Source organism: Sinocyclocheilus grahami, unplaced genomic scaffold (genome assembly GCF_001515645.1).
Source record: "Sinocyclocheilus grahami isolate Dianchi unplaced genomic scaffold, SAMN03320097.WGS_v1.1 scaffold1810.1, whole genome shotgun sequence".
In the NCBI taxonomy this organism is placed as follows: domain Eukaryota; kingdom Metazoa; phylum Chordata; class Actinopteri; order Cypriniformes; family Cyprinidae; genus Sinocyclocheilus; species Sinocyclocheilus grahami.
Genome location: NW_015506989.1, coordinates 111,586 through 121,929, shown reverse-complemented (window position 1 = coordinate 121,929; position 10,344 = coordinate 111,586). Strand labels below are relative to the sequence as shown.

General features: G+C 38.5%; 2 protein-coding genes across 2 annotated transcripts in view; both read left to right on the top strand.

Moving 5' to 3' along the window:
- Positions 1-525: 525 nt before the first annotated feature.
- LOC107572755 (uncharacterized) lies at positions 526-4,039 on the top strand. The gene is made up of 9 exons (XM_016259191.1): positions 526-625; positions 1,293-1,453; positions 2,140-2,274; positions 2,363-2,387; positions 2,479-2,511; positions 2,618-2,656; positions 2,771-2,855; positions 3,025-3,078; positions 3,198-4,039. The coding sequence occupies exons 1-9, from the start codon at positions 526-528 to the stop codon at positions 3,301-3,303; spliced, it is 738 nt and encodes a 245-aa protein (XP_016114677.1). The 3' UTR covers positions 3,304-4,039.
- Positions 4,040-6,126: 2,087 nt separating this feature from the next.
- The window catches only part of LOC107572754 (verrucotoxin subunit beta-like), a 6,496-nt gene continuing 2,278 nt past the window's right edge, over positions 6,127-10,344 (top strand). The window contains exons 1-3 of the mRNA XM_016259189.1: positions 6,127-6,197; positions 6,945-7,045; positions 7,963-10,335. Of these exons, the coding sequence (XP_016114675.1) occupies positions 6,946-7,045; positions 7,963-10,335 (2,473 nt within the window). The 5' untranslated portion in view covers positions 6,127-6,197; position 6,945. The remainder of the gene's footprint in view (positions 6,198-6,944; positions 7,046-7,962; positions 10,336-10,344) is intronic.

Sequence of the window (10,344 nt, the reverse complement as noted above, 5' to 3'; positions counted from 1 at the left end):
TCACCCTCATCACTTTCTTTTCTTTTGTGGAGCACAAAAGCAGCCATCTTTGTATGTATTTGCTGGTCTTTTGCATCCTATCACCACGTGTTTGTGTGCTTTAGTTTCGCATGAACGGATAGTAGGCTACTATTCAGCTTCTAAATGGGGGATCCACAGTTAAAAATGAAATTTCACACGAAAAAGTTTGCATGAGGTTCTTTTTGCCTTTGCATGATCATTCCCCTAAAAATATATGTATATTTTTTACCATTTTCTCACCCTCATCACTTTCTTTTCTTCTGTGGAGCACAAAAGCAGCCATCTTTGTATGTATTTGCTGGTCTTTTGCATCGGTGGATGGTGACAGATTGTAAAAACACCGAGTGCCATGATGCATATCAATAACCATGTTTTCTTGGAGATTTTTGCATCATGCATCAACACATTTTTTAATCATTTTAAATGTGCATTTAAAAAAAATAGCTGTGCAATAATCAAAAGCTTATTTGACACAGAAATCCCTCTCTGTGTCAGTGTTGGATGATGGAGAGCATCAATGTGATGTGTGCGGAGATTCAGATCACAGACGGGTTTGAGTTCAGAGTTCCTGCTGACAGATTCACTCTCTTCCAGCAGTCTGACTGTGAACCGCTCTGGTACTCACAGGTGAGAGTGTGTTTCAGTCCTCAAACTACACCATTATTCACACACACAGACACACACACAGAGACAGACACACACACACGGACGGGTTTGAGTTCAGAGTTCCTGCTGACAGATTCACTCTCTTCCAGCAGTCTGACTGTGAACCGCTCTGGTACTCACAGGTGAGAGTGTGTTTCAGTCCTCAAACTACACCATTATTCACACACGCAGACCCACACGCAGAGACAGACACACACACACGGACGGGTTTGAGTTCAGAGTTCCTGCTGACAGATTCACTCTCTTCCAGCAGTCTGACTGTGAACCGCTCTGGTACTCACAGGTGAGAGTGTGTTTCTGTCCTCAAACTACACCATTATTCACACACGCAGACCCACACGCAGAGACAGACACACACACACGGACGGGTTTGAGTTCAGAGTTCCTGCTGACAGATTCACTCTCTTCCAGCAGTCTGACTGTGAACCGCTCTGGTACTCACAGGTGAGAGTGTGTTTCAGTCCTCAAACTACACCATTATTCACACACGCAGACCCACACGCAGAGACAGACACACACACACGGACGGGTTTGAGTTCAGAGTTCCTGCTGACAGATTCACTCTCTTCCAGCAGTCTGACTGTGAACCGCTCTGGTACTCACAGGTGAGAGTGTGTTTCAGTCCTCAAACTACACCATTATTCACACACGCAGACCCACACGCAGAGACAGACACACACACACGGACGGGTTTGAGTTCAGAGTTCCTGCTGACAGATTCACTCTCTTCCAGCAGTCTGACTGTGAACCGCTCTGGTACTCACAGGTGAGAGTGTGTTTCTGAACTCAAACTACACCATTATTCACACAAACACACACACAGACACACACACACGCACAGACACACTCACACTCAGACACACACATGCACAGACACACACACTCACAGACACACACACACACACACACACAGGTTCGTTTTTGTGAAAAGTGGGGACATCACATAGGCGTAATGGTTTTTATACTGTACAGACCATATATTCTATTGCCCTACACCAACCCTACCCCTAAACCTACCCCCCTCACAGGAGACTTTCTGCTATTTCAGATTTTCAATACACTCCATTCTGTGTGATTTATAAGAATTTTGAAAAGTGGGGACATGGGGTAATGTCCTGAAAAGTCACCTTCTCCTTGTAATACCTGTCGTACCTTTGTCATTATACACATGTATGTCCTCATTTGTCACAAAAACGCGTGCACACACACACTCACACACATACACACACACACACAGACACACACACACACACAGACACACACAAACACTCACACACACACACACACACACACACACACACACACACACACACACACACACACACACACACACACGCACACACACACACACACACACACACACAGACACACACACACACACACACAGTGTTTCTGTCCTCAAACCACAGCATTATTCACAATCAAACTCATAATAATGCTTTATTTGATCAGGATGGTCGTCTGATAGCACATCCAGCGAATCCTCTGAAACTGATTGCTCCTGTTATTTCTGTCTCATCTGATCGTCTCGTCACGTCTCACTGTGTGAATGAACTTCGTCACAGGATCTACTGCGATGCTTCAGGAGTAAATGATTTCTCTCTACATCACGTTTATCTGTTTCATATTTAATCCTTCATGAACACTATTAATGATGCTCTTTAATTCATCACAGTTCAGTCTGGACACCATCTTCAGAGGTGAGAGAAACACTTTAGTAAAAACTCTGTGTTGAACTGAATCTTCTGTGAATCTTCTGTGAATCCTGATGATTGTGAATCTGTTTTTCAGCGAGGAATGAAACTGCAGCGACTCCAGACTCAGGTGAGTTTCAGCTGATAAACATCTGATTATTCACTGATAAAACACTGCAGATCTGATTCAGTTTCAGTCTTTCCTCTCATATTGTGATCTGTGTGTGTTTTTAAAGAGGTTCTGAATGAAGTGACTCCAGATCTCCAACATTCAGGTAAACTCCTGTGCTTCTGCATTTCAATATTTATCATTTTTATCACGATCAGCTGTTTTCATCAGTTTATGTATTCAGTCATTCAGTTGCATTTATTGTCTCTCACATGTACAGATCAGCTGTGGTGGATTTCTGCTCTTCTCATTGTCATTCTTCTCCTGGTTTTGATCTGTTTCTTGCTGCGGAAAAGGATCTTCAGGTGATTCTTCAGTCATCTTATACTATAGTTCGCAAGAGCTCATGTCATCACCAATCATTTTCATTCATTTTATCGTCTTCAACAGATCATTTTATTCATGTGATCTCAACTTTAAAATCTCTCTGAATACACAGGCAATATGCAATAACAAGTGTTCACCTGTTTTCAGGTGTTTTCAGAGCGAAGAGTGGTTCATCTGTCAGCACGAAGCTCTAGACAACAGGTGAGTGAATCAAACTCATAACTGTCTCACATGATGATTTCAGAGCTGAATCAGACGGATGATGTTGCAAGCTGTTGAGTCTGCATCTGCTGTTGTGTGACTGAATCTCTTTCACTCAGGGATCTGGTGATGCTCGGATCTGATCCTCCAGGAATCAGTTCAGTGAATCGATTCAGTGAATCGGCTCAATCACCATCTGATGCTGATCACGATTCAATGGTTTGAATCAACATCACGGCTCATTTTAATATCTGTTCAAATGGAATGAGCGATGCCTTGTTGTTTCCTTCACATTGAAGCAGAAAGTCTATTTCCAGACCCTTCACCGTCTCTGTTCCTCTCTGTTGACCTCCAGACGATCTGCTGAGACTCTCATGACCTTCAGGAGGCAGTTCAAGACTCTTTTTCTGCATGCGCTTCACTGACCCACAGTCTTAAATCAAGAAAATTATCTTATGTTCTGTACGGGTTTAACGGTACAGGTATTTCTTTGCCAAACATTTTCATTTTGGCATGCATGTATATCGGAACAAATGCAGCTTTAGAAACATTGATCACAATCAGCATTATCATCTTGAGCTCTATCTCTAGCTTTCAAATTCTGTCTTCAGTTTTATGAGATTCAAACAGTAAACGTGTTTTTGCTGCTCTTTAATGTGAAGTGATGGTCTCTTTCTCTCTACTACTAGTTACAGCAGCAAATAAACATGAATGAACATCAGAACAATCAGAGCAACTCTCTGAATTCAATCATGAATCATGGAATCCATCAATCAGTGATTCAGCCGCAGAAAGACTTCAATAAAACAGCAGCTTGAGATCAATAATACCAACAGTTCAATTTCTAAATGATGCACCTTAATGTAAATGTGTTATATTTGTATTAATTTGGGAGAATATTTATTTTAATTTTACTAAATGCTAATTTTACTTTATTAATTACTGAACAGAGTTTGTTCAATAAAACACCAGAAAAAAAGAAGCTATTTAATGCTTTGTTTTATTTATTTTTCCCCACTGCAAACCGTGACTTAAAAAAACACAATATGTCATTTTTATGTACCTTTACACTGCATTTCACCTCCGCTTTATGTATATGAATATTATTGGGTCTGTGAACTGCTGGAGATTTGCTTCTGGAACTGATTAAACGACTCCTGAATGAATGTAAATGTTCTTAATGTTGTTTATTCACTAGTTTCATATTACCGGTACTTGTATTACTCTGAAACACTCAAAAGAAGATCAATGGGGTTCAGTGCTGTTTCTGTGTTTGACAGATAATTATAATAAATTTTTGAGTGAAGGCTTTAATTCAGTGAGATCACAGCACTTCCATCTGAATTATTTTGTGAATTTGAGTTCTTCAAGCTGTTCAGTTTTGCAGAGCAGCGGCCCAGCGGTCACTTATTCTCATGTTATGACTAAAAACATGCACATAGCACATGTGTGCATGCTTAAATAGCCTATATCTTTTTTTTCTTTTTTCTTTGCCATGCAAAGGTGATAATTAAAACCTGTTTAATCCCACCGGTCACAATAATGACCATAAAGAATGTTTTTGTTTATAAAGCTCTAAAAACACCTGACTGATGTTTTAGAGCATTTTTCTGCAAATATGGAAACAATAAAGGGTCTCAATTAAATATGTGCAGTGGCACATGGTTAGTGCAGATTGTCACATGACCAGAGCAGTTTATTTACAGTTTGCAAAAGGCTAGTAAAGTATGTTAACATAAAGATATGACAAAGATCTTTGGTCCACATTATCTTTAAGGTGTCTAGTATTAATATATGAATTCACATATATTCAGTTTTGTTGAGTGTGGTCATAGAATGAGTAAACATCTTGATGGTCACAGTAGTGACTGCTGGGATAACAGTGACTTTTTTGATGCAATATAAATTCAACTGCAGTTGTTAGTGAAGACTGCACTACAATGTTGCAATGACAATATATTGCACTACATTAAAGTTCAAATGTGACTAATAAGTTACAATATTGATGCTGTAATACTGGTAGCACTAATATAAATATTCAGTACACTTTATTTTACCGGTCATAATTAGTTATTATTATTATTATTACATTATTAGTAACATTTGTGACCAACCATAAATCACAATTTCTCACACACTTTTCAAAAAAATATCAACAACAACAACAGTAATGATAATATTAATAATAATTATTATTATTATTATTGATTATTTCAAATTATTTCACCAAAAACTCCGTCAGTGTGGATCTGACAGCAGCATCATGTCTAGAAACGCTTTTCCAGGTGTGTACACATCAGTAAACCACTCATTAGCTACGCTGTGCGTGTGTTTGTTTGCGTCTAAACAGCTCAACTTTATTAGCAGTCTGTTTATGAACTTGTGTGCTTGATAACATGAGCTCATGATGATGAGAAATACATTATAGAAAACTTTCTGTCACACAGAAACATCCTGCAGCTGTCTGGGAACGCTAGTTTACAGTTATAACCGATGAAGCGTCACATAAAATAACCAAACTTCAACTATATACTACACACTGATCTGTTGATGAGATCTGCTGTCAGTTATTTTCAGTTTTATGGGCTATTAGACAGAAAACAACATTAAACACACATTTTGAAGTAAGTTCTTGATAAAATAAAAAATGTATTATAAGTAACTTTATATAAATAGACATATATATATAGTTTTGAAAGAACTACAGTGGTTTATTTTTACGTTGCTGTTTTAAAAACTACATTGAATTTAGTATATATTATAGTACGTTTCTGTAGAAATAAGTCAGATATTATTAATATATAAAAATAATAAAATACAATTATTTATTTTATTTTTAAAGAATTTTTATTGGAGCGGTAGTTTTCTTTAAAACATCAGGGATATAGGGTGGAGTATACATGCAACAGAAAGTGAAAGTTGAGTAGCTTCTGATCGCAGAATCTCAGCATTTCAGCACGGAAGAAGAATCCCATCAGATCAGTGTTTAAGGTCTTTAAATAGAAACACTTAAACAATGTCACTTTTATATCCTGAATATATCTGAATCTACTGACAAAAGCTTCAACTCCTCAACAACAAGATAAACAGAAGAACGAGCTTTGAAGAAAATACAGAAGGTGAGTGAAATTAGCATCAGGCTAAAACCAGTGCTATGCATTTACTGTGTTACCATTGACCAAATCTCTCTCTCTCTCTCTCTCTCTCGCTCTCTCTCTCTCTCTCTCTCTCTAGATAGATAGATAGATAGATAGATAGATAGATAGATAGATAGATAGAATCTGAAATCTATATCCTTGAACATGAATAAACTGAAATTAAATGGACAAACATTTGGCTACATGAATAGATGTCAGTGCTGTATTCAGCTTTATTTTTCAGTGCATCTAAGTTGGAATATTTCATCATTAGGTGGTTTAGCCCTCACTACAGTTGCTGATAGCGCCATCTAGTGTTGTGGCTGTGTATTGCAGCATGTCGACAGCAGAAATATAAAAAACAATCACACGAGTAGAGCAAACAATCAATGTGCACTGCATGCTGCAGTTATAGAATGAATGCAGGCGTTAATGAAGCCATATCCACAAGAGTCTGTGCTTTATTTTAGCTTAAAAACACTTTAGACAAAAACTTTTGCAGTCTTCTCAAGACAATATCATGAAATGTTTGCTAGCCTCACTAATGCAGCGTAGCAGACACGTCAAAAAAAAAAAATTCATATATAAATGACAGCCTAAAAAGGCTCTAGAACTGCCCTGGTACAAACTTATCTTTATGCTTTCTTCATTCTCTTTTAATAAATGATGTGCAAGTTCCCTTTACTGTCACCGCACTAACTCATATTTGTCTGATCTGATTGTCTTTAGCATGGACTCAGTGGGAGTGAATCTGATAAAAGCAGCTGCTCTTGGGAGACCCTTCCAGCTCGGCATGCTGTATGACTGCAGAAAAGACGAGTTAATAGCAGGTACCAACACAGCCTTTAGAGAGATGCATAAAGAAAATAACACTACCATTTATTTAATACAAGTGCATAATCTAATTTAAAAAATCTAAACTAAGAATAACCCCATAAAAGACACTTTGAAATGGAGAAGGAATATGTCAAAACTGTGTGAGTGAGAAAAAGAAATCATCCCCACCTGCACTGTAAAGGATGATCGTGAATTTAACGGTAAAAGACTGTAAACATGCTACAGTAAAAACCTGTTAAATGGTTACTGGTAAATTTCCCTACTATATACGGTGAGAAACTGTATTGGACATTACATGTAATTTTACGGTAGTATACCATTGTGGAAGTGGAAAAAGACCGTATAATTTACAGTGAATAACCGTAAATTGACATTCCCAAAATTCCCTGCATTACATTTCAAATTTGATGTTGTTTTGTTCAAATAACTTTGTTTCTTCTTATTTTTTTCTTATCAGTTTTGTATATTAGGGTTGTATGTTACACCTAATGTTGTTAAATGAACGTTTATTGCATTATTTCCGTTTCACCTTCTATATGTGTTATTATTTAAAAGCTGCTTGTGATGGGCTTTGGTTCATCATGTGACTTTGATAACCACCAAAAGCAGGGGGTGATGAGAGTGTATTACAAAGGAACAAAACAGATTTCAGTACTTCAGTAGGTTGGTATATTAACATTTTATCAGTTAATGAAATTACGGTATTTAACTGTAAATTTAAATTAAACCCGTAAAACCTAAAATGTTGCTACCGTATTTTTTACAGTAAAATTCCGGCAACCACAGATGCTGTTTTTTTACTGTAAATTTTACAGATTTTTTTTTTACAGTGTAGCGGTGAACATGAGCAATTGTAATAACAGATTTTACTTATACAGCTGTTGAGTTAAAACACTTTTTCCTCCCACAGGAATCAGACTTTGGAATAAAGAACAGCTGGAGCAGAATATTGGTGCTCGCCCCCAGATTAATACAGATTTCAATGTCACAGCTTCAGACTCCATTAAGGACAAATCTAACTTACTAAATATTGAAGGTGGACTGAACCTGAGTGTCTTAGGTGGACTCGTCCAGGTTAGTGGTGCAGCAAAGTATCTCAAAGACACCAAGACGTCTTTCATACAGCAGAGACTGACGCTACATTATCATTCAACCAGCGAGTTTAAAGAACTGACCGTGAATCAGTTACCTTCTGAAAATATTCCTGATGATGATAATGACATAGCCACACATGTAGTAACAGGAATACTGTATGGAGCAGATGCCTGCTTTGTGTTTGACAGACAAGTTTCTTCAGATGAGGACAAAAGGACAGTAAAAGGAGAAGTAAAAATGGCTCTAGAGAAACTGCTGGGTGTCATTTCAGTAGATGCAAACGCTGACCTGAACATGAATGACAAAGAGAAAACTGCAGTGAAAAACTTCACATGCACATTTTATGGCGACTTCCAGCTGCCGTCTAACCCGACCACTTTTGAAGATGCGATGAAGGTTTTTGCTGATCTTCCGAAACTGCTGAAAGAAAACCAACAGCTGGCGGTTCCTCTGAGAGTTTGGCTTTATCCTCTGGACAAACTTCGCTCAAGAGCTTCAAAACTTCTGAAAGACATCAGCATGGATCTAATGTTAGAAACCGAATCAGTGGTTGAGAGTTTATATACAGCTGAGATGAAATGCAGTGATCTTCTGGAAGACTCTCCTGCTGTGACTTTTGCTGCATTTCATGATAAAATTCTGCAAATGAAGCAAAACTGCTACAAGTACAAGTTGAGGCTGGTGAAGAAACTCGGCTCTCTGCTGCCAAACATCCGTGGAGACAAGATGAAGGAAACAGCACTGAATGATCTTCTACAAGAACATGAAGAATCTCCATTCAATGAAAGGGACCTCACAGAATGGCTGAAAGAGAGAGAAAGAGAGTCTGAGATCATTAAGACAGTCCTCAGACAGCTGAAGGATTACGGTGCACAGGTGGAAGTCAACATAGATGCCATCATGATGGATCTGGAGGTTGGAAATCTGGTCAGTTACACGTTCACATCTCTGAACTGGTCAGACACGATCCTTCATAAACAAAAGGCCTATCTGAGTTCTTCAACAAAAGGAGAAAATGTAGAGATAAGCCCTGATATCAAGCAAAAGTCTTGGCTCACGGCCAATATCCAAAAGACCATGAGGAGAAACCTGGAGATATTTAAGAACCTGATGAATTCAAAGGACTGTAAACCAGCCACGTTTATTGTGTCCTCAAAAGAAATGGTGAATAATCCTGGTTCCTGCATTCTGTTGTATGAAAGTGAATGTGAAGAAGCTGTGTGCTTCACTCCTCCATCCAAACCAGTCTGTCCAGTCACTGAAGAGCTCAAAGGTCAGAGTGTGGTTCTGAAGGTGCATCCACCATGTCCTGCTACAGTGGAGCTCAGGTTACTGTATAAAGTGAAGCAGGACTCAGTCTGGAGATCTGAAGCTGTGCTGAAGGATCAACACACAGTTACTCTGACTGATCTGAGAGAAGAAGCTGAGTATGAGATCAAATGTGCTGCGCTGGGGAAACTCAACTACACCGTAGACAGTGATGTTATGCATCTAAGGATCATTGAGAAGAAGCTCATCACGGCATTAGATTGTGTTACTGATAATCTGAGCTTCACTGAAAACAAATGCAGTGAACTGTTGAAAGACCCCAGGACAAACACATTTAGCGCATTTCACAAGAAGATTGAAGATATGAAGCGATTCTGCCAAATCTACAGACAAGATTTCAGTGTTAAAATTCAGTCGCTGATCCGGTCAGTTCAAGCCTGTAAAGAAGAGACTCGTGCTTTGACCAGTTTTCTACAAGTCCATGAGGAGTCTCCATTTAACACACAGGATCTCACAGAGTGGATCAGAGAGAAAGAGAAAGAATTAAACACAGTTAATGAGTTTCTTCAACAATTACTGGACTTTGGAGCTGAAGTGAATACAAGCTTAGATACAGTTTTGTCAGATGTTAAGGTGGAGAATGTGGTTTGCTACACGTTTAGTTCCCTTGAGCAGACAGACAAGCTGCTTTCTGAACAAGAACATTACCTGAAAGCTCAAACAGTGCGGATGAATCCAGGAGCTTCTCCTCGAGTATTGACGTGGCTCACTGGAAACATTAGAGAGAAAATGAGAGAACATTTATTAATTTTTAAGGAGCTGATGACATTGCATAACAGTCAGTCCACTAAATGTATTGTTTCCTCAATAGACCACAAAAATCATCCTGGTTCCTGCATTCTGCTGTATGAACATGGATGTGAAGAAG

Coding starts and splice junctions, on each gene's coding strand:
- LOC107572755 (XM_016259191.1), top strand. CDS start 526: ATGGAGAGCATCAATGTGATGTGTGCGGAGATTCAGATCACAGACGGG. Junction 2,275..2,362: donor TCTACTGCGATGCTTCAGGA/GTAAATGATTTC, acceptor AATTCATCACAG/TTCAGTCTGGACACCATCTT. Junction 2,657..2,770: donor TCCAGATCTCCAACATTCAG/GTAAACTCCTGT, acceptor TCACATGTACAG/ATCAGCTGTGGTGGATTTCT.